This window comes from Nymphaea colorata, chromosome 2 (genome assembly GCF_008831285.2).
Source record: "Nymphaea colorata isolate Beijing-Zhang1983 chromosome 2, ASM883128v2, whole genome shotgun sequence".
In the NCBI taxonomy this organism is placed as follows: Eukaryota; Viridiplantae; Streptophyta; class Magnoliopsida; order Nymphaeales; family Nymphaeaceae; genus Nymphaea; species Nymphaea colorata.
Window position 1 is genome coordinate 8,683,050 of NC_045139.1, and position 25,225 is coordinate 8,708,274.

The 25,225-nt window shown below is 34.5% G+C and overlaps 1 protein-coding gene, 1 long non-coding RNA gene and 1 other non-coding gene across 6 annotated transcripts; 2 read left to right on the plus strand and 1 right to left on the minus strand.

The window, feature by feature from the left end:
• Positions 1 to 12,561: 12,561 nt before the first annotated feature.
• LOC116247819 (uncharacterized) lies at positions 12,562 to 21,459 on the minus strand. 3 transcript variants are annotated; one of them, XR_004170916.2, is made up of 5 exons: positions 21,088 to 21,459; positions 15,442 to 15,624; positions 15,112 to 15,353; positions 13,080 to 13,279; positions 12,562 to 13,010 (listed from the first exon to the last, which is right to left on the minus strand). It is a non-coding gene; the product is annotated as an uncharacterized LOC116247819 (long non-coding RNA). The 3 variants fall into 3 exon arrangements; XR_004170917.2 differs by adding an exon at positions 17,292 to 17,391 and having other exon boundaries at positions 13,080 to 15,353; XR_004170915.2 differs by having other exon boundaries at positions 13,080 to 15,353.
• Positions 13,152 to 22,250, plus strand: LOC116247817 (serine carboxypeptidase-like 8). Of its 2 annotated transcripts, XM_031620153.2 has the most exons (14): positions 13,152 to 13,297; positions 14,580 to 14,725; positions 15,066 to 15,142; positions 15,240 to 15,362; positions 16,449 to 16,551; positions 16,623 to 16,660; positions 16,763 to 16,861; positions 17,760 to 17,840; positions 17,953 to 18,108; positions 19,027 to 19,098; positions 20,050 to 20,168; positions 20,234 to 20,347; positions 22,015 to 22,060; positions 22,130 to 22,250. In XM_031620153.2, exons 1-14 carry the CDS (start codon positions 13,152 to 13,154, stop codon positions 22,211 to 22,213), a joined length of 1,404 nt encoding a protein of 467 aa, XP_031476013.1. In that variant the 3' UTR covers positions 22,214 to 22,250. The 2 variants fall into 2 exon arrangements, with proteins under 2 accessions (XP_031476013.1, XP_031476012.1); XM_031620152.2 differs by lacking the exon at positions 13,152 to 13,297 and having other exon boundaries at positions 14,347 to 14,725.
• Positions 22,251 to 22,358, plus strand: LOC116249421 (U6 spliceosomal RNA). The gene has a single exon (XR_004171186.1). It is a non-coding gene; the product is annotated as a U6 spliceosomal RNA (small nuclear RNA).
• Positions 22,359 to 25,225: the final 2,867 nt, after the last annotated feature.

The following is a 25,225-nucleotide window of genomic DNA, read 5'->3' on the forward strand; positions in this document are numbered from 1 at the left end:
GAGAGTGCCTGAAGGGTCGGGACACTTTGCTGCCGGAACCCGGAACCGGTCACATTCAGGCCATTCTGGAAATTAGGGACGGCGAGTCCGCGAAGTGTTAACGCTGAGTAACCTTGGTTTGATTATATTGAAAGGGTGGAGTCATTTTTTCTTTTTAAAATCATATAGTTAACAAGTTTTCAATTGACGATGAAATAGTGACACGGGTTTCATCAAGTTGCCTATATGACTGACTGAACCTATGTTCATGTTTCGGAGACCACACCTATCTTTACCCCTACATTTTATGTAAGAGCTTGATGTTACGTCCATGAGCCTCATATCAAACAGGAGGGCCACCTTGGCCATGGCGCCCCTACCACAGCCAATTGAAAAAAAAAATTATATTGAAAAAAATAAATTTTTTTAGTTAGATTGTATTGTTTGAATTCAAATTCAGTTTGACCATACCCGAACTATTCAGTTCACCCCTGAGGGTGCGTTTGCATCAAACACACCCTAAAGTATCAAAGATATAGTTTTAACAAATTGTGGACTTTAAATCCACGAATTCAAGATCATATCAAATATATATAGTTTTAACAAACTGTGGACTTTAGATCCATGAATTCAAGATCTCATTATCTTTCAAATCTGTAAATTTCTGGTAAGAGCGTGTAGTGAAATCCATAAATTTTAGGAGACAAAGTTTGCATGTAATAGAACATAAGATTTGGCATCTTATTGAAAACTGACAGTTTGTAGTACTAAAAGTTTAAAATCTCAACATGCGAGACAATCTTGGAAACTAGATCTGAGGTAAATCAACCATCCCGTTTAAGTTCACACCTACTAAACGCAACTTGTGCTTTTTTTGAGCAAGTCCAGTTGAATGGGTAGATGGGATTCGGTATTCTTTCTTCAAATATGAATTTCTTATCTACCAAAATCTACCACAACTCTGTCCTTCTCTGTTCCACATAAACATCGATTTCAGGTGCGTTAAATGCGCATTATCATGCTGTACAAAGTCATATCTTGGTCAGCTCGAACTCGAGTCGTGCTGTACAAAGTCAGCTGGAACTCGACTCAATAGATTGAGTTGTGGCTTGAGCTTGACTTGTTTAAACTCCTTTATCAACTTTTCATTTGACTTGATCTTTTTCCTTAATTTTGAGTAACCCAATTTGGTATCAGAGCCTGTATACTACTATTCTAGTTATAGGAGTCTCATGGAGATTGTTCCAGAGACAGCAAGCAATGTATCGTCAACTTCTTCAGTTGATGAAATCGATGTAAGTATGAATTATCTTATGGAATAAAAGTTTTGTTTTCCTTATGAGTAGGTGTTAAGATTTGTGTTATCAAGCATGTGTTAGTGTAGTTTTATTTTCCAGCCGTTGTTTTAATTAATGTGCCGGAATCCGCTTATATGACTACCTGGTAAAGGAGGAGGTTTGAATTTGTGTACCCAAGAGGGAAAGACCCCAGACGAGTACCCACAAAGGCAGAGGCCGATCGGAGAAAGTGAGATGGTCATGTCATGAGGGGACACAGATAAGAACAATTCCTAAGCCTTGTATCTCACATAAAGGATAAAGGTTATTTAATTTTGAGCAATAGTCGGATCATAGGACACAATAGCACATACTTGTTGATAAAAATATTCACATCACTCAGAAGGGAAAACATCTGACATCCATAGACAACATGAACCAGACATATCAGAACTCTGAAATAATGTTACGCAATTTAGAACTTATACTTGAAAATCAAAAGAGAATGAATAACCAACTAAATGATATCTTACGAAATATAAATCAGAAAAAACGAGAGATACAAACTATAGAACGAGAACCAGAAAAATTATATATTTCAAACCAAATAGTAAAAAGAGAGATAAAGTATGTAACATCTATATATAACCATGAATTAATCACAGGACGAGTGATAACAGAATCTTTTATATGAATAAGGAAAAATACGAGGTAGGTTCACACAAGATATTCATGTACGGACAAAAATGACGAATAGTAGAAACCAACATAGAGAGAAAATTTATTGAAATAACAAAAGATGACATGTATCTAATCCTAGATGAAGAAGAAATGATCACAGAAACAGTACTTAATATAATTCAAAGGTTAAATGAAAAAAATAAACCTAAACCTAAAAAGCATTGGCAAGAACATCATGAACAAGATACTATATATTCAAAATTAGATGAAAAATTAGGCAGAATCATTAACATCCTAGAAAAATTTGTGGATAAATTGGATAAGATAGATGAAAAATTAGACGGAACAACTACTAAGGAAGTAAATATAGTAGAAACAAATGATATTGAAACTGAAAATGAAATGGACACAGACACCTATGAACCTAGTATAACCTACACCGAAATAATAGAAAAAGAAAAAGTAGAAGAAATTAACATGAATACCACACCAAAAGAAAATGTTAAGGTAAAAGAAGAATATCCGTCAGGATCACGAACATATAAGGGAAATCCAACTAGAAATAGACATAGTGATGACTACAGTAAAAACGACAGACTAGAACGAATTTGGAAATCGAGATTAAAAATTAAAACAGAATCTAAAGAATGGAAACAAGGTATATTAAACCTAGACGAAACAGACAATATAATAATGTTACTACAGATATGGAAAGCAGAAATGAGCAAACATATTACAGAAAGTAAGATATAAATAAAAAACGTACCAGCATACATAGAAAACTCATTTGTAGGAAATATTTATCTATGGTTTGAACAATTACCAAGCACTTCAAAAGATTCCTTAAGAGCTGAAACAGACAGCACAGGAACAACCACAACTAATCCACTAGAAATATTACTAAAGTATTTAACATCAATAAAAGCAGAATTTTCACATTCAAACATAGAGAAAATTTACGATGATCAAATAAAAATAACAGCAAGACAAAATATACTCAACCTAACTATATGCGACATGTGTTATTTAGAAGACTATATAAGATTATTTAGCAAATACTATTACCAATCAAGGATAACAATAGAAGAAAAACCAAGATACTTAGATCTATTCTTTTCAAAATTACCATCGGTAATATATGGACAAGTAATCAAAATTTTCCAAGAAAATAAACCAAAAGAAGATTCACTAGGATCACGCATAGAATTTGTAAGGGCATGGTTCAAATCAATGTGCGAAGAACATATCAAATCAAAAGAAATAAAACTAATTACTCAGTCACCATATAAATGTTGTGCCGAACAAACAGTACCTCAATTAGGATGCAGAATACCTTATAAAGCAAAGAAATATAAAAAATATAAAAAACTGAAACATTACTATCAAAAATATAAAAATATAAGCATAAGTACCCGAAACGAAGATACTATATAAAGAATAGAAATAAATATCCAAAAAATTCAAACAGCTGCAAATACTATAACTATGGCAAAATTGGACATATAGCAAAAGAATGTAGATAAAAAATAAAAGAACAAATAATAAATATAATAGATGAAGACTATATAAACATAGACCAACTTAGTGATCAAGATATCTCTGAAACAGAAACAATTTACGAAACTGAAACAAGTGATTCAGATGAGTGAACAAATAGAAAAACCCCAAGACATAAAGTATCAAGAAGAATTAGCAGAGGATTATACAATCCAAAGAATAATATTTGACAATAAAATATTTAAACAAATCCAGAAACAAGAACTAGATATAAATACAAAAAAAATATTTGATTTTCCATTAATAAGAAAAATCCCAGTAATAAAGACAATGCTCAAGAAGAACATAGAAGAATATTACATTATAAACCAGAGAGAATATGTAATAGATATAGAGCATGCAAGAATTACAGAAGGAACTACTAGAGTACCATTAATTAGTAGACAAGGTATCCAGGAAGAATTAAAACAGTTAAAAGTAACCAATCCAATGAAATATGTTTATTTTGGAGGAATAAAAATTCTAGTAAAAGCTTGTTTTAAAGAAGGAATCAACACACCATTAGAATTATATTTGTCAGATGACCGAATTATATACCCAGCTGAAAAAGCCATAATAGCAAAGGTAAGAGGAAATTTAATATATCAAAAACTAAAATTTATAGTGAAACCAAATTATACAATCAGCCTAACCGATAAACATATTGAGAGGAGTTTAGTATCATATTGGAAATTATCAGGAATCAAATTAGAAAGAGGATGCAAAGTAATGACCATCAAAGGAAAAAATATGTATATTGTCACGAATAAGCACAAGATAACAGCCAAAAGAAAGACAAATGATACTATACAAATAGACAATCCATTTAAACAACTTATAACAGTCATAAATAATGAAGAACCATATTACCTAGAAGATGGACAGAATAAACTACAAATTATTAAACAAAGATTAAGTGTTAGCGCAGTAGGAGAAACTAGTTTCTAATTTGTTGTCCAAGTATTTATATTTTAATACTGATCCATAACTATTGTCTGAAGCATCTGTTTCTAGTGTCCATTTAAAAGGTTTCTTTTCGTTTGGAAATTCTAATTTTGGTAATTTTTTACAAATTTCTTTTATTTGGTTTACATATTGCTTATCTATCTCGTTCCAATAATATTCTTTGTCCTTTTTTCAGTTTTTCTTGTAGTTTTTTACAGATTTCAGCTACATGAGGTATATAGTCTCTTACTTGGTTTACTAATCCTAAAAATGATTGGAGTTTTTTCTTGGTATCAAGTTCTCCTTCTGTCTGTGCTATTTTCTGTACTATATGTGTTAGCATTTTTATTCCTGCCTTATCTATTTCAATTCCTAAAAAATCGATTTGTTTTGCACAAATAACTGTTTTAGACTTACTAATAGCTATGCCTGCCTTATGTGCATAGTCTATGAATTCGTTTAGTAATTCGTAATGATCTTCTTTCGTATGGCTGAAGAGTAATATATCGTCTATATAAATAATACAATTCCTTAGTCCCTTAAACTGTTGATCCATAAAATTTTGGAATCTTCTAGGTGCGTTCTTATATCCAAAAGGTAATACATTCCATTCGTAAAATCCGTTTGGCACTGTGAATGCTGTTAGTTTCTTACTCCCGTCTTCTAATTTTAGGTGATAAAATCCGCTTTTACAATCAAATTTACTGAAATACTGGTATCCTGAGATTTGTTTTAGTTTTAAAATTTTATTTGGAATAGGGTAATTATAAGTTTTTACTTTTGCATTTAAATTTCTGTAATCAATAACCATCCTGGTTTTGCCTCTTTTTTGTTCACTATGTTTATTGACTATGAAAGCTGGACTACTGTGTTTTGAATTAGATTGTTGGATGTATCCTCCTTTGAGTAATTCTTCTATGTGTTGGTCAAATTCTTTTAGATCGTCTGGTATGTATTTTAAAGGTGGTTGTGTGATTATACTTTCTTCGTTTATAAGTTCGATTTTTACCTTTGTTTGGTGTTTTTCCCAATGTTCTAATGGGTTTTCTGAGTATAAATTTTCTAATTCTCGTTCAATGTATTCTAACTCGTTGATCTCATACACATGTATTTTAATACTATTAACTTTCATTCTGGTTAGCTTCTGTGTGATTTTGTTATCTCCTTTAATCCAGTTTGTTTGTTTTCTTTCATTATTTGTAACAATTAAGGCATTTATTTTTTCTCCACATGGTGTTGTTAGTATAAGATACTTGTCAGTTATGTTAATAGGTAAGTACCTGTTTAAAAATGGTCTTCTTAAAATGATGTCTTTTCCTTGTAAATCGAAAGCATATATTCGGTTGATTTTAATTGTTTTATTCCAAATTTGGATATTTATTTGGTCTGCTTTATAGTTTATGATAGTCTTTGCTCCATTAAATCCTCTTACTTCCAAAGGACTCTTTAGTTTTTCCCATAATCCATCTGGTAAACAGTTTTTCTTACAAAGATTTATTTGAGCGCCTGTATCTATATAGACTGTGTAATACCTGCTATTATATCCTCTAGGAATTATTTTGACTAATATGTATATAAATTTTTCCTTTGTAATGTTCATTCGCTTTCGTCACTTGAACTAGAATATGTGCTTTGTCCAAACGCTTTATAAGATATATGGTTCGTTCTTTTAGTTTTTTCATGCCAGTATGCCATAAATTTTCAATCGGCAGTTGCTCTTGCTCTTAAATAGCTGTAGAAGTTTCTTCTATAATCCTTGTATTTTCTTCTTACCAGTCGCTTGCTCAATTTTCCTATAAATTTGAGGACATTAATATATTTTCGGAATAATTTGCCCATTCTGTTTCGTACAAATTCCTTTGTTTGGGTATTATAAGCTCTTACACTTGTAGTTGAAAACATTCAGAATCATCGTATGATATTTCTGACATTGATTCGTCCGAATCTATGTTTCTGATATTTCTTATCCATCGTTCATGCACTCTATGTATTAACTTATCTATAAATTGTCTTACTATAACCATCTTCTTTAACCATAGTATCCATTTCGTTCTTGTCATTATTAGTTTTCGTCTTTCTATCCAATTTATTGGTACAATATAGGTCAATCATTTGTCAAGTTTTATCATCCTTCCATTCTATTTATTATATTTCTCGACATTATATCGTCATCATAATCGTATATTTCGTCATCATAATCATATTCGTAATTTGGTGCTGTTAGATTGCTGTCATATTCATTTTCGGTATTCATGGCTTCTAACGCTAATCTTTTTTCCTCTATCTGGCTTTGGACATTACTTATAAATTTCCAAACTAGTATATATAACTTGAATATTTTTATCAATCGTTCTCTTTTTAATTCTTTTTCTTCTAATGCTTTTTCGAGCACTTTTTTCATATCTTGTTCAAAGCTTTTGTTATTTATTTGTCTAATCATCTAAACTTCGGGGTATAATTATATGTTTGCCTAAGTGTTCTAGTTCTAATACATTCTTTTCAATCTTAAAATTGTCATACTTATTTATCCATTTGTTTCCCAATATTATTCCAGTTGTCTTATCATATTTGTGTGCTTGCACTTCAAATTTTATTTCAAAAGTATAGTCTGAGATTTTTATTTCTTTACTTATTTTTCCTATGCTTTGAATAATATTTCCTTGAATGTCTTTATACTTATGTTCACTAGGCAACACTATATCATTATTTATCATGTCTGGTGTAATATAGTTATCTTCGGATCCTGTGTCTACTAGGATTTTCTTGGTCATATCATCTATTTTTCCTTTTATATGGAGTTGTCTTTTGTAACTAGTTTCTCCTACTGCGCTAACACTTAATCTTTGTTTAATAATTTGTAGTTCATTCTGTCCATCTTCTAGGTAATATGGTTCTTCATTATTTATGACTGTTATAAGTTGTTTAAATGGATTGTCTATTTGTATAGTATCATTTGTCTTTCTTTTGGCTGTTATCTTGTGCTTATTCGTGACAATATACATATTTTTTTCCTTTGATGGTCATTACTTTGCATCCTCTTTCTAATTTGATTCCTGATAATTTCCAATATGATACTAAACTCCTGTCAATATGTTTATCGGTTAGGCTGATTGTATAATTTGGTTTCACTATAAATTTTAGTTTTTGGTATATTAAATTTCCTCTTACCTTTGCTATTATGGCTTTTTCAGCTGTGTATATAATTCGGTCATCTGACAAATATAATTCTAATGGTGTGTTGATTCCTTCTTTAAAACAAGCTTTTACTAGAATTTCTATTCCTCCAAAATAAACATATTTCATTGGATTGGTTACTTTTAACTGTTTTAATTCTTCCTGGATACCTTGTCTACTAATTAATGGTACTTTAGTAGTTCCTTCTGTAATTCCTGCATGCTCTATATCTATTACATGTTCTCTCTGGTTTATAATGTAATATTCTTCTATGTTCTTCTTGAGCATTGTCTTTATTACTGGGATTTTTCTTATTAATGGAAAATCAAATATTTTTTCAGTACTTATATCTAGTTCTTGTTTCTGGATTTGTTTAAATATTTTATCATCAAATATTATTCTTTGGATTGTATAATCCTCTGCTAATTTTTCTTGATACTTTGTCTTGGGTTTTTCTATTTGTTCACTCATCTGAATCACTTGTTTCAGTTTCGTAAATTGTTTCTGTTTCAGAGATATCTTGATCACTAAGTTCGTCTATGTTTATATAGTCTTCATCTATTATATTTATTATTTGTTTTTTTATTTTTTGTCTACATTCTTTTGCTATATGTCCAATTTTGCCACAGTTATAGCATTTGCAGCTGTTTGAATTTTTTGGATATTTATTTCTATTCTTTATATAGTATCTTCGTTTCGGGTACTTATGCTTATATTTTTTATATTTTTGATAGTAACGTTTCAGTTTTTTATATTTTTTAAATTTCTTTGCCTTATAAGGTATTCTGCATCCTAATTGAGGTGCTGTTTGTTCGGCACAACATTTATATGGTGACTGAATAATTAGTTTTAGTTCTTTTGATTTGATATGTTCTTCGCACATTGATTTGAACCATGCCCTTAAAAATTCTATGCGTGATCCTAGTGAATCTTCTTTTGGTTTATTTTCTTGGAAAATTTTGATTACTTGTCCATATATTACCGATGGTAATTTTGAAAAGAATAGATCTAAGTATCTTGGTTTTTCTTCTATTGTTATCCCTGATTGGTAATAGTATTTGCTGAATAATCTTATATAGTCTTCTAAATAACACATGTCGCATATAGTTAGGTTGAGTATATTTTGTCTTGCTGTTATTTTTATTTGATCATCGTAAATTTTCTCTATGTTTGAATGTGAAAATTCTGCTTTTATTGATGCTAAATACTTTAGTAATATTTCTAGTGGATTAGTTGTGGTTGTTCCTGTGCTGTCTGTTTCAGCTCTTAAGGAATCTTTTGAAGTGCTTGGTAATTGTTCAAACCATAGATAAATATTTCATACAAATGAGTTTTCTATGTATGCTGGTACGTTTTTGATTTCTATCTTACTTTCTTTAATATGTTTGCTCATTTCTGCTTTCTATATCTGTAGTAACATTATTATATTGTCTGTTTCGTCTAGGTTTAATATACCTTGTTTCCATTCTTTAGATTCTGTTTTAATTTTTAATCTCGATTTCCAAATTCGTTCTAGTCTGTCGTTTTTACTGTAGTCATCACTATGTCTATTTCTAGTTGGATTTCCCTTATATGTTCGTGATCCTGACGGATATTCTTCTTTTACCTTAACATTTTCTTTTGGTGTGGTATTCATGTTAATTTCTTCTACTTTTTCTTTTTCTATTATTTCGGTATAGGTTATACTAGGTTCATAGGTGTCTGTGTCCATTTCATTTTCAGTTTCAATATCATTTGTTTCTACTATATTTACTTCCTTAGTAGTTGTTCGGTCTAATTTTTCATCTATCTTATCCAATTTATCCACAAATTTTTCTAGGATGTTAATGATTCTGTCTAATTTTTCATCTAATTTTGAATATATAGTATCTTGTTCATGATGTTCTTGCCAATGCATTTTAGGTTTAAGTTTATTTTCTTCATTTAACCTTTGAATTCTTTTAAGTACTGTTTCTGTGATCATTTCTTCTTCATCTAGGATTAGATACATGTCATCTTTTGTTATTTCAATAAATTTTCTCTCTAGGTTGGTTTCTACTATTCGGCATTTTTGTCCGTACATGAATATCTTGTATGAACCTACCTCGTATTCTTCCTTATTCATATAAAAGATTCTGATATCACTCGTCCTGTGATTAATTCATGGTTATATATAGCTGTTATATACTTTATCTCTCTTTTTACTATTTGGTCTGAAATATATAATTTTTCTGATTCTCGTTCTATAGTTTGTATCTCTGGTTTTTTCTGATTTATATTTCGTAAGATATCATTTAGTTGGTTATTCATTCTCTTTTGATTTTCAAGTATAAGTTCTAAATTGCGTAACATTATTTCAGAGTTCTGATATGTCTGGTTCATGTTGTCTATGGATGTCAGATGTTTTCCCTTCTCAGTGATGTGAATATTTTTATCAACAAGTATGTGCTATTGTGTCCTATGATCCGACTATTGCTCAAAATTAAATAACCTTTATCCTTTATGTGAGATACAAGGCTTAGGAATTGTTCTTATCTGTGTCCCCTCATGACATGACCATCTCACTTTCCCCGATCGGCCCCTGCCTTTGTGGGTACTCGTCTGGGGTCTTTCCCTCTTGGGTACACAAATTCAAACATCCTCCTTTACCAGGTAGTCATATAAGCGGATTCCGGCACATTAATTAAAACGGCTGGAAAATAAAACTACGCTAACACATGCTTGATAACACAAATCTTAACACCTACTCATAAGGAAAACAAAACTTTTATTCCATAAGATAATTCATACTTACATCGATTTCATCAACTGAAGAAGTTGACGATACATTGCTTGCTGTCTCTAGAACAATCTCCATGAGACTCCTATAACTAGAATAGTATACAGGCTCTGATACCAAATTGGGTTACAAGGCGGAAGGCTGAACAGAACATAGCTTACTTGAGTTTGACTGAATCGAGCTCATGTAGCTCAAACTTGACTCGTTTAATAAAAAAACTTGAGCTCAAGTTAAACTTATGAGAATTGGTTAAATAGCTCCCTTTAGAGTTCTGGTATGACTAATTTCTGTTTCGGATTTCGAAAACAGCAACTGTCTAAGCTACAAAAGAGAGGTCATTAATGCATAAGTTAAAATGCTGTGGAGCACCATCCTAAAGTATCGAAAGCAGACCTTTTATCCTTCTTTTGTATATGACTCCTTAGTTTTATGAACAACAGGAAATCATCGGTGGATTGTTGTACTTTTCTTGATCAACGTTGATGTTATGATCTTTCACAAATTTGAAACTCAGAATTATGTCAAATGTTTTACAAACTGGCAAGGAACTAGGCTGATCTCTATAAGTTCAGAGTTCTAAGAAGAAATTGAAATGGAGAATATCCATCTAAATAGTTTAGTTGCATGATAAAATAATAGATAGACAATTGATCGCTCTTCAAATCAAAGAACGAGTTTGAAAAAAAGAGAATTAAAACCTTCATGAAGATGGTCATGCTTATGATGGTGTTTGCACAATTACCGATTTCTTTATTTTGAAAAGACAACTTTCATCCACTGTTATTCTTCCATAAAAGCACCATATAGCAGGTGGAGACCTTTAGATGGGCCTGCAAATAAGCCGACTTGAGTTCCAGTTGGCCCACCTCGATCACTATTCTAACTCAGAAAACGCGAGCTCAAACTCGAGTCAAGCTCGATAGAACATGCTCGAGCTTGACTCGACAATACAATGTCGGGCTCAAATTCAATTCGTTTAACTTGTTTAATTCATTTGTGTTAAACATATCTTTTTTTTTTAAAACTCTTTAAATCACCTAACTCGTTTATTTGCCGCTTGTTTAGCTATTCTCTCATTATAATTCAACATTTATTATATAGTCTAGCCGAGTCGAGTTTAAATGAGTTGAGTTTTTATGGCTCAAACTCAGCCCGAAAGTGTGTCCATACAATTTATTTCCATCTAAATTTGGGGGGACCAAGTTCAAGAGAAGTTGAAGATCTGGACCACATATGCACTATAGGCATTTTAGAGCATGTAGTAATTTCTAAAAGACAAAAAGGTACTTTGGGAATTCCATTTTTTCTGCTTTTCATCTTTTATCTTGGCCTTTTTTTTTTTGACAAAATGATGGGATTTTGGCTATTTTGTACCTTAGTTTAAATGGGGTAATGTGGAAGAAAAAACACTTTGTAAGTGTATGTGTCTAGTTCATAAAACATTAAAACTATTATTCCATACGAACTTGCTTCAATATTTAAGAAATATCGATGAAGTACTTGTTGGTAATAAACAATAATGAAACACCGTAGCTAATGTTGCACACAATGAACTTTGCAACACTTATGAATTAAAGGAAGAAAATAAACAATAATGAAACACCATAGCTAATGTTGCACACAATGAACTTTGCAAAACTTACGAATTAAAGGAAGAGAGTACTCAGAGAACTTAAGACTCCCATAGGCCACCTTGACACACCTTATAAAAATGATACAAACTACAGTAGCTATTATAGGCCATCTCAGGACACTCAACTTACAACTCATAAACCTTCACACTAATGACCATTACAAAGTTGATATTAAAAGACATTAAAAATAAAAAAAATTCTCCATTACCACCATAATTTATTATGTTGACATTAAACCCTTAATTCATTATGCTATAGCTCTATAATATTAAATAATATTTATTCCACACATTTACTAAAATTATTTGCATCATATTTTAATACTACTTACAAAGTGTCTCTAGTGCTAAATTACTATTAGAAGGTCGGTAGCAAAGACATGTTATAAATGTTATTTAAATATATTCCCAATATTAGATCAGATTTATAAAACATTAGCTTTGATATTTTATGAATCTGCCTGAAATATGATATCCTTCAGCCAAAAGACCCGAAAAGCAGCTGGAGGCAAGTAATCTTTGTTCTTACAAGTAAGTTCATGATTGGAAACTGAAAGTGACGGAAATGCCCATGACAGTGAAAAAAATGAAGCCCTTTATATAAGGGCAAAAGCGATAATAAAAAGTTTTTTTTTTGTCTTTTCTTTTTTACAAAAACCCTTCATATAAGGGCAAAACGAAAAATTATTTCAATTTCCTTTAAGGAACCAAAATGTTCATCAAGTGATTACAGTCCTTGGATGGAAATATGCGGAAAGGAAGAGCACATAGGAAAAATGGGACTGAGAAGATTAGGTGCACTCCGTGAGCCGCCCGCATGATCACCCGCAGAACGAACAAGCGAACCAGCGTGGGTCACGTGAGGGTGGACATCAGTGTTCCACTCGCCGCGAACGTCCAGAGCATGCGAACGAATGCCCAACACAACCGAGCACGCCGGTTCTGTATAAAACAATGACTTGTGATCTCTTCTTCCCTCACGGTTGTAGAGATCGATCAGGACGACAACCAAAATTCCGTCTCTTTTCTGTGTACAAAGTTTCATTCAGAAATGGAGAGCATAAGTTCGTGATCAGGAAGGAGAGTAGCTTCTTACTCAGGAACTACGTTAATCTGTTGCAGAAAGGGCGTCTGCGACGAAGCATTTGGTTGCTAACTTCCATCGCCAATGATGATGGCACAATTCTGCTACTCCTCTGTGCTGAGCTTCGCCTGCTTATTCTTGCTTGGTGGCTCTCGACACGCTTCAGGGGAGGAAAGGGTGGCAAGGTTGCCAGGTTATGATGGTGATCTTCCCTTTGAAATGTACACCGGGTAAGTTCATTTTCATCTCAGGTTACAGTAGTTCGCTAGACAGACACCGAGTAGTGTACAGTTTGATGTTTACATATGGGAGTTATTCTGTAACCTTATGTGCATGGGATATAATGATCAGAATACTCCTGACTAGCAAAAAGGAAAATCCCTTTGTTCAAAAGTTAATTTAGAAAAAGAGAATTTCCAAAATACCTCAAATTCCTGTTTCTCCTTTTCGAATGCATATATCTGTATCTGTTGCACGCACAACACTGATGAATACAAACTCACTCAACACGACCCTGATGCATACAACCCACTCTCGTTCCTTGCACTTTGGGACGTAAAACTGTGTGTGTCATTGTGATGATTTTAAGTGATTCCTAGCTTGTTCTCCTGTCAATTGTTTGTGTGCAGGTGTTCAGTGTCTTGATAATGATAGGCCAACAACCAGTAAAGTCCAACTTCGTTGGGTTGAATCCTATCGGTGGGAAAACTAATTTGATTTCTAGGACGACAAGTGTCAAGTCTAAACTGCTATATATATATATATATATATATATATATATATATATATTCAGTTTTAATTATTTTTAGTAAATTTCATCAGTCATTTTCTAGGATTTCATTCTTTCCTGCAATTCAGAACCCATTCACCTGAATCCCTTAATCAGCAGCCTGGCCAATTCTATTCACAAACCAACTTTTATGTACACTATTGTGGTAAATAGGCTTCAAGAAAATGGTAGGACTAAGTCTAGATTTTCCTATTAAATTCATCTAAGACAAATTGGTCAAATGGATAAGATTTTCATGCCTAAAAGAACCATAACATAGCCAGTCGAGCAGGCAGAAGCATAGCTAGTCAGATAAGATAGGCAAAAACGTAGTAAACACATTGCATGTTCAATTCATATAGATGTTACTATTTTGTTACACCATTTCATTTCTTTGACTTAGAAAAAAATTTTCTTTGGCACCTACCGGTGGGGGATTGATATATGAAAGGGGGAGGGAGGGTGGCGGCCGGGTAATTCATTGGAGAAAAATATTGAAGGGACCAATTAATGAATTGTCCCCCACTAAGGTCCAACGCGGAAGGAGCCAAGATGTCGCTGGCAGGGGCCATGATTCATACTAATATTTTCAAAGAAACAAAAAATACCTGTTACAATTCAAAAATTTTTAAGTTACCTTCTAAAAAAATTAAAAATTACTATAGGCAGGCCATGCTCGCCATAGAAAAGATTAATCAACATTGTTCCATTGCTAACTCCCTTGTTTCTGTCTGCTGCTATAGGTACATCACAGTGAATGAGACAACATCAAACAATATCTTCTATTACTTCATCAAATCAGAAAGGAACTCAACAACAGATCCCCTTATATTCTGGTTAACAGGAGGACCTGGCTGCTCCGGCTTTAGTGGGCTAGTGTTCGAGATCGGTAAGGAAAGTTTCCTCGCAGAACATGACTCTTATAACCTAGCATTCTCAACTTATAAAAGGGGTACTTGTTAAGTGATTGATTATCAATGTTCATACCCTCTTTAGGCCTCGAACCAAAACTATTAGGGCATGGATTGGGATCTGTTTGACTAAAAGCCTGTGCTCGATATCAGGGTGGGTCGAGTCGATACAGCTAAAAATCACGACTGACTGCTAGGAGATGAATTGAAATCACCAGCCGGTTGTTACATAATTAGTCCTATTATCTGTCGAATTCATGTTTTTATGCATGTGTATATGCTAATATTGAACTTATGATCATGACGGATGGATCGTAGGTCCTGTGAAATTTAAAGTAGAAGAGTACAACGGAAGCCTACCAACCTTGGTGTACAATCCTTACTCATTTACCAGGGTACGTAGGTGCTGCAATCTTCTCCCTTCTCCCGGCGTTTTCTGGCTTCTTACAAAGACTTATGCCTTATTAACCTCAACTTGCCTTGGCAGCGCAGATCGCAAGTATCATTTTCATAGACTCGCCGACCTTCACCGGTTTTTCATACTCGAATTCCACCGACGACCATTTTACCGGAAACTCCAAGAACTTTGAAGAAGATTATGTGTTCCTGAAAAAGGTAAGGACCCAAAGGAAAAACGTTTATGCATAATTTTGTGACCATACATAGTATGTGTAGAGGAAATTGAAGCCATCACCTGAATTTGTCGCTTGAGTAGTCCTCCAAATAGTGGCACGTACAGTTCATGAATTATTAGTGGAGTCCACAGGCACGTGGTACTGCTCACCGGAATAATAAATCCGAGCGACCAATTTTGTGTTAGATGCGTGTTTCTATTCGGCAGTGGATTAATGGACAGAGCAGCAGCTGCAGAAGAACCCTAAGGCCAGCCAAAGAGTTGTATAACATATTGCTGCTGTCAATTGATTTTACTTGAAGTAAATGCATGAAGCATTATAATGCATGAAGCATTATGTTACAGAGTTCCATAAATTTGACCCAATTTTTGATCTGTTTCATTGATGCCAAACTTGCTTTGCAGAACAAAAAATTAGTTATATATATATCACCTAGTGCAGAAAATATTGTGCACCTAGTCAGTAAAAAAGAGAATTCCCCTATTTCTCACTTATTTTTCTCACGAAATTTCACTAACAACCAATATTTTAGGATTAATTAAACGAGTCTCAAATTTTTTATGTTGGTGAACCATGCCCTGACTTTTGGTAAGAGCCCACTTATGACATTCCCTCCAGTCAAAATATTAGTAAAAATTGAAGCAAATAACAGTGACTTCTCTTTTGTTTGTGTAAAAAGCAAAAACCATTTTTTAATTAATTAAAAGAATAATGTTAAAAATGATATATTTTCACATCCCTGATTTGACAGGATCTAACCTGAAAGCCATTTGTGTGTCATGTTCTTTGAAGAAGAGTGGCTCTCCTTGTGACACGCCGTCGTAAGAGGAGCCAATGAGGGAACGTAACAAATAGAGATTATTAAGGGTGGGCATTGGGTTGGGTGGGACCCGGTTCAGCCCAGGCTCGACTCGTTAAAGAGTTATTTTGAATAAATAATATGTTAAATATTTTTTAAAAAAATTTTCTCGTCTGTTTTGGATGGCACATCTAAAACCTTTTTTAATGTAAAAAATCCAGGTTACTCCATCCAAATTTCTTCATTAATCTTTTTTCTTTGATACAGTGGCTTGGGCAACACCCAGAGTTTCAGTCGAACCCACTGTACATAGCAGGGGATTCCTATGCCGGCATGATCATCCCTGCTCTCACCTACAGAATAGCAAAAGGTTTTCTCTCCCTCTCCCTCATCTCTCTATCTCCCTGATCACTCTCTCATATGTTGGTCCTACTGATGCAGAAATGGAGGATGGTACAGAGACCATCTTCAATCTTAAGGTTGTGTATCTCTTAATCTAAAGACCAATTTCAGAGTTGGTAAAATTTGGGTTCACTACATTGACCAATCTAACGTGATCTTGATGTTAAACTGAATCGTAGGGCTACTTTGAGGGCAACCCAACCACCGACAACAATTTTGATGCTTCTGCAGTTCCATTTGTTTATGGAATGTCACTCATCCCCACATCACTATACGAGGTAAATATATATATAAATGTGTGTGTGTGTGTTACCTACCATTCTCCATCATATTACTAGTCAAGTACTCTGCTTTCCTTTTATTTCTTTTTTGGTCGTCAGGACAACCAACCGTAGATAGGGATGTACAACGAGTCGGGCCAACTTGGGCTTGATTCGGACTCGCCTGTGTGACTTGTTTTTATAAAAGTATCGATCTTGAGTTGGGTTAAAACCCGTTATAAATGAGTCGAGTTCAAGTTACTTTGGCATGACTTGTTTAATCTTGACTTGTCTCGTGTCTTCCCTGTTTGCTAAGTTACGGGAACGTGTTGGTAATTTTGGTAAAGTTTAAAACCCTGTAGTTTTCATTTTCATTTAAAGAAAACAAATATGTAAATCTAATGGCTCGAGCATAAATGAGTCAAACTCAAGTTCGGACTCAGTTTACCGATGGCAGGTCCAGCTTGCCTCACAAAGCTTCACTTGATCTCGAGCTCGAGCAGAGCAATATGTGGATCGAACTCGGCTCGCTCATTATAAATTCCTACCTGCACATTACTTTATTGTTCCTGATCGAGAAGGAACGAGCATGCAAATAATAGGACTTATACCCAATTAAATACTTGCAAACCTAACATTCAGAACCCATTTTTCATGCACCACATAAAAGATTAAGCATATAAAACTGTCATTTATCCTAAATAGATTAAGCATGTACTTTCATTAAAAGAAAAAAAAATGAAGATGAATAACAAGGCAATGCATAAGCATGTGGGTGTAAGCAATCGGAAAGAAAGTAAGATAATTAGAAAGTTAGTGCACAACGATGAACAATCCTTTTGTAGATTCACCCGAGAAAAGTGTGTTTTCTTATTAATCAATTAATTAGCTCATTAATTTTTATTTTCTTTTTTAGGCAACAAAGAAGTGCTGCAATGGGCAATACTACGATCCACCGAACGAGAACTGCAGCAGTCATCTTGAGCTAATAGATGAGGTGAGACAATTTCTTACCAAGACTATCTTTTCTCCGTTTGAATTAGTTCATTTGGGTGAATAACGGAAGAGAATGGAGGACTGCGGCCGACTGATCCATGTGCTGGTTGCAGCTGATTGCAGAGGTAAACCAGCCACATATACTAGAGGAGTACTGTGGATACATATGGTCGCCACAGCAGAGGCCGAGGCTAGCGTCCAGGCGTGCTGTCTATGAGTTCGAGTCAATCCACCATTACCCTTCCAACATTCCTCCCACAAGCTGCAGGGTTCGGTCTCTCTCTCTCTCTCTCTCTCTCTCTCTCTCTCTCTCTCTATATATATATATATATATATATATATATATATATATATATATATATATATATATATATATATATATATATATATATATATATATATATATATATATATATATATATTATTTATAAATTTTAAAAGGTTTAGTTTAATTATATGAAAAATTTGAAAAAATAATGTTTCAGCTCTCATAAAAATTTTGAAACCATAGTTCGGTCTTTTAATGCTAGCTAATTTTCCTAGGCCCCTCTAAAGGGAGGTTGAATTTTTCTCCAATGTAAATAAATGTGTCTTTTGCTGCATATCTTTTACGAAAAGCTTGATCAATTAAACCCACCGCAAGAAAGAAACTTGAGCTTCTTTTTGCCAATTATATTTGTGGGGTACAAGCCATTGATTTTTTAACCTCCTTTATAATACAAATATATATTTGAGACGGACCATGTAGATCTAATCCAACGTTTTCTACATCCCGATCATTTATCTACCTTTTTAGGAGTCCATCTCACCATGTTCTTCCCTACAAAGGCCTATACCAAAAATTTAGGTGAGTAGGCAAAGCATTTCATCCCACTACCTAACCAAGAGTCTTGAAGCCCTAATCTTACCAAAGGGCAATAGGTTGTCTATAATTCAACTTGCATATTAACATCCCCTTCTTTGCAGCACAGAAAGTTGTTGGAGCTTGAAAACAAATACTAGCTGTCAATCCCCCCTCGAGGACAAGAGTCTATACCAAAAATTTACTTTCCAAAGTTGACATGGATAATAAATTAAACTGGATTAATGGGGTTTAAGCAGAATCCAAAATTTGTTTGAAAACTAAGGTGAACCCATTGATTTGGAAACCGAAAGGATTTATGCTACAAGATCCAATTCAATTGCAGGAGTATGGCTATTATCTTTGCTACATTTGGGCGAACGATGAGACAGTGAGAGAAGCACTTCATGTTCGAAAGGTAACTTTCATTTAATTTCCCTTCTTCTAATCATACATACTCATTAATTTTTCTTTCTATCCTTTAGTTCAAAGAGACATCATTGGTGTACATGGAGTACACATCAATTGGACCTTATCAAATATCGTTTCTGAACGCCAGGAGCACTTGGAAAGTACTCCTCAAGGATAAAGAAGGATGTTCTCAGCATCTGCCCACTTATAGAGGCCGCAGATTTTCTTAGATTATGTTATCTAAAATATAATTTACACTTTTGCTTAATATTAGATAAGATTTCTTTTTTTTTTTTAAGATTTTCCACCCTTAATTAAAGAAAGTACAGTTCCTTCGTAAGTGGTGCCACGTAGAGATTGAATCCAATCCAGACTAAGTCTGGTCTAATATTTGTGAGCAAAAAATGTATTTCATCTTACTATTGGACGGTTGATTTGGTGCCTCTAAGTGATACATCTCTTATGCTTCAACTTGCATATGAAGCTTGAAACAAAGACTAACCTCCTAATGGGCCCCTGCTCGATCATTTGTGCCAACCCCACCCTTGCCCGATCAGTTGCGCCAACCCCTTGGCGATCTTAGAGTGTGGACTTCAAGCGGGTTCCTGCAGTTTAGGAATGGGATGGCAGAGCCTTGTTGCAGTTCTCACACACACATTGAATTTCATCTGGGGATTTCTGATTTTCTTCGAGCAGGTTAACGAATGTGGTTCTCTTATGAATTTCCATCATCTAAATCCCAAAAATTTTGACATCTCCAGTTCTATCCAACCCCATTCACAAAGCAAGTAATCTCCAGAATAATAACCTAATATAAAGATGATCGAAAGGAAAGGCACATGCGTGGTTTGACATAATCTGCTCAAGTTCTACTTCTAATTTAGTTTCTTTCATGTATTTATCCGATCGTTTATATATTTTGCTCGAACATTTCGACATTCTTGTTGATTTTGTGCAGGGAACAGTGGGTGAGTGGCAAAGATGCAGCAAAAGGTTCATCTACAACAAGGAATGGGCGAGCGTCATACACTACCATCGTGCTCTCCTCTCCAAAGGCTACCCTGCTCTTTTCTACAGGTTATTTACCATCTCTCTCTCTCTCTGTCTCTCTCTTTTTCTCTGACTTGTGATGAGCTTTTCAGTGGCGACCATGATATGGTAGTATCCCACGTCGGCACCCAGGGATGGATCAGCTCCCTCAATTTCACTGTTGCCGAGCAATGGCGTCCCTGGTTTGTTGAAAACCAAGTGGCAGGGTGAGTCTCCCCCTTCCTATTTCCTTCCGGTGCACAGCAATCTCGGTTTCTATAAAAGACGATCAACCAATTGTTTGAGAACCAGTTTTTAAATCGAAACTCAGAAAGCCTAGTAGGGGCGGAGGCAGTATGGGCAATTGCCTACACAGGCCTACAAAAAAAAAACTTATATATATATATATATATATATATATATATATATATATATATATATATATATATATATATATTTCGTTAGACATAACAGAGATAAGAAGGAACAAACAGATACGCTTGGTGTCACGAAATTGGCTCCAATCAAATCGATTTGTCACAAATTCAATTCGAATTGACTGACTGAGCTAACTTTAATAGCACTAATTAATGCAACAAACATTACCATTAGTAATCTAATCATCATCCCCTAATGGAATATAAGTTGACATTAATTCGTATAAGATTTTCCCAAAAACCTAAAAGAGAATTAGTATACAAAAGAACAATGAATAGGTGTACACCATATTCAGGTGAGTGAAAGGAGAACCCTGCAGCTAAAGTGAGGGATCAAACACCTCTTTTTCTTAGTTCCCGGGGTTCAAAGCTGTGTCTGTGCCCTTTGATATGTGAGTGTATTAAAACTAAAGACAAACGACAGCATACTATATTCGAGAAATTCTACAACGACAGAATACTAAAACTAAAAGACATAGACTAATTACCACCACATTGAAAAAGCATGCTGAAGAGTGATGATGACATACCAATAGTCTAAATATAGGCGAAAGCGTGGAGTGGAAGCAATCAGACACACAACATTGAAAGCCCTTCCTCTTGACAAAGAAGCGGAAAGGAAAAAGCCCTTGCCGGAAATAACAAGCTCGCCGCTAAAATGACAGGCGAGATTCACGGTCGTCGCCTCATCGGCGGAAAATTGGAAAAAAGAGCCAACTTCACGAGAATAGGATGCACCAGAGTTCAGTGAACGGTGGACGGCGTCTTGTCGGACAGCGACGTTGCACTGAAGCTGCCGGAAAGAAGGAAAATGGGCGGAGGAGGGAAAAGTGCGAGAGATGAAAGAGTGCTTCCAACGCAAGTTAGGGTTTCGTTCGAACGAAGCCCTCTTTTGTTTTTTTTTTTTTCTTCTAATTTTTTCAAGGGCACCAAAAACAGGACAAAAATATAATATCGTTACCAGAGGGTTGACCACACGGTCCACACCACAAAACACTTTGACGGCGAATCTGGACGAAAATGACTAGTAAGGCTGGGCGTGGGGTCGAGTATTGTATCGGTATTCGACTTCACTCACTCAGGCTCAGACTCCACTCCCAAAAAAATAGCGTCAAGTTTACTCGATAAGTTATGGGTTTAGCCCAGATCGACCCGACTAAGTCCGGTTCGACTAGATAAGATTTTTTTTGAATATTTATTTTATTGATTTGTATATATAATTATAATATTTTATTATAATTAATTATATTTATATATTATTTAAAGAATCTATGTGTTGGCTGAATGTATATATGGATTGATAGTAATGGTAAAGTTAGAAATTTTGGTTGAAGGTGTATTAATAACAAAAAGAGAAAAGTTATTTTATGAAAACTGCCCACACCAGTTCACATCTAATATCATTCCAATAGTTCTGTTAAATTCTAACATCAATAGAAAACTTTTGGGCGTTGCAGGTATACAAGGAAGTATGCGCCAAAGGTCACATACGCCACCGTAAAGGTATGACCTTCTACACAAACCCAGGGTAGGCTGAGTAATGTCCAACTTCATAAAATGAATGTTGTGCAGGGTGCTGGCCACACCGCGCCGGAGTACCGTCCCAAGCAGTGCTACCACATGTATGAGAGATGGCTTTCAGGGCAAGCTCTTTAGCATCTCTTTAAGTTCCTTTTTTTTGGGGTTATGTCATGTTTTCTTCTTTTTGGAGACATTCTACAAGACTGAAACAACACCCGGCAGATTAGCATGGCCTCTGCCCAAGGATGACATGTTCTGTTGGGTTACAGAAAGTATATGAATTGTTTCTAAGCAACTTGTTTCTCTCTCTCTCTCTACGAAAACCAATGAGAACATAAACAACGAGAGCTGAAAACGAACTTAACATAACGAAGCCACTGTACAAAAATATCACTAGTTTCCAATGATCGTTGAAAGGGAAAAAACAAATATTGAAATAGAAGTTAAGTGGAAACACTAGAAGGCAGCAACAGATTCATATGGGATAAGCCTCAGTCCAACCATCCTGAATGATTGTATGGGGAACTTCATAACATTATTCCATCATGCGTAATCTTTTAGATCTACGAATATGCTATGCTTTGAACCAAGAATAAGTATCTAGCGAAGGACCGAGTGGATACTGTTGATGTTGGAGTTCCCCATACTACAACATATAAACATGGATTGTTATGGACAAACAGGAAGGTCGAATTAAAGCTTCTAAATTTTGACAAGAGCCAAAATACCATTTTCAAAATTTTTATATAGACTTTAAAGTTCAAACTCAATAGACATGATGAAATATACGATCCACCTTGTGCATGTTGACTCAAGCTTTTTTCAATATGAAAACGTTGGTCCAGATCCCGCATACTGGCCCCGATAGCCTTGCGACTGCTAGTAAACTCATAAATGTGGTTCAAGCCCTGGAGCCAGTGGCGCAGCCAAAAAATTCGCTGGAGGGGCACTTGTTTAAAAATACATAAATCTGGTGGGACACTTATATATATATATATATATATATATATATATATATATATATATATATATATATATATATATATATATATTATATATATATATATATATATATATATATATATATATATAAGATTTGCATTTAAAAATAAAGAACTTTTAATAGACTGATGGTGACAACCGCTCACACCAGTCACCATGCCACTGCATGTAGCTTTAGTTGGAAGACAACCTTCTTTTCAGGCTTGGTTGATCAACACTTCTAGTTTGGGAGAGCGAAAGGTTATCCCATCATCCAGAGTGAGGCCGGAAGCCCCTTTCATTCCCTCTACGATCCCACCATTTGTGCTACAAAAAAGTAGCACCCATGAGAATCAAACATGCAAAGTGCTGTCAACATGTTCTCTGCTCGGCCAACTATGCTACACATCTTGAGGCTACCAACACTTTTTAGTTGCGCTCAATCTAGGTCAATTAAGATAAGCCAAGCTAGCCTGACATGGATCTGCCTCATTCTAGAGTAGGTTCATGATACAGTAACAAAATGCTACTGTCAATAAACAGCCCTTAAAGTATCCATGTACCTAGAAGCCCTCACATGTTCTACCAATCTTGATTACAAGTAATAATAATGGCCAACTTAATCCTTTCACATCTGTCCATGGCAGCCAAACATGATCGATCAGATGGTTTATTTCTAGCGAGATTGGATTCGAATAGGATATACCCTTAATTGTATCCTTTTTTTGGATATTCACATTTTTAGATTCAAATTCAAATAAAAAAATTGTTATATCTGAATTCAAATACAAAATCTGCAATCTAATTTCACAATTTGAATTTGATCTGAATCCAGTTTTTACATTCAAATCCAAATCCGAAAGTTGAACTTAATTTGGCTGATTTTCAAAATTTAAGAGCATGGGATATATCACATTTATTTATCTGAATGGATATTTACATATATCTGAATCTGAATCCAATCAAAATGCAATCCCAATCTCATTTCTTAATGAGATATTAATTTTTTTTTTATCCAAAGTACGATTGGATATCTAATCCAAATAAGATACATTAAGATACATTGACATATTCACCACCAATAACAAAATAGACAACGATGGCACCAAGAACAGAGGATGGCTAATTTCCAAGACATCGGAGAGAATCCAAAAATTCAAGGATCTTTATGGATAATTACGAAATGGGAGCATGTTGGTGGATATATATATATTTCATGGGCTAAATCAGTTTTATATATAATGATTATATATATATATGTATTTCATTGGCTAAATCAGTTTTATATATAATGATGCTTTCATAAAAAGCATGCCCGCTGTGAAAGAAATGCGGTTTTTTTTTTTTGGCATGTAAGTGAGGCTCTTCAATGGAGATATGTGGAAGGAAGAAGAAGAGGGTGAGAAGGGTAGGTGCCCCGCGTCAATAATTTTGGATGAACAACACTGATCACGTGAGAAAGAAGCTGCCACGGTTCCAGCTACCGTCTAATTGACTGCAAATTCAATGCAAAAGAATGACAAGCGCCTGCTTAGTATAAGATAAAGGTGTGAGACGACAACCAAAATATCGTCTCTTTTCTGTGTATAAAAGAGTTTCCCTTGTTGATTTTCACTTGGAAATATCGAGAAAATGTGAGAAAAATGAGCGTCTTTGACGTTTTTAATGTGAGAAATATCCTGGATTTTCTAAAATTGTGGTACCCATACCTACTTTGTCATACCTGAACCCGGACCCATACCCATGTGACTGGTGGTGAGTCCCGGACCCATACCCATACCTACTTTGTCATACCTGAACCCAGACCCATACCCACGTGACTGGTGGTGAGGCCTGCACAATTTGTTGGCATCAACTTTAGAAACCATAACATTGGTTTAGATGTCTCCCTAAGATTAGAATTCATTCCGCAATGCAATGAGCCACCGTCTATGGACAAACGGACTCCAAGTGAGTCATGGTAGGGAAACAAACACCACAGTAGTAGTGAATGCAGTCATTAAAATTAGAAGTTGCTTTTTCCATTCTTGCCGACTATATGGGGCGGATACATAAATTTTTCATGAGGGGAGTCGAATTAAGGTTTCTAAATTTTGATTAGGCCGAAATATCATTTTTCAAAATTTTTATATAAAATAGTGATTTTTTTAAAAATTTACATGTAAA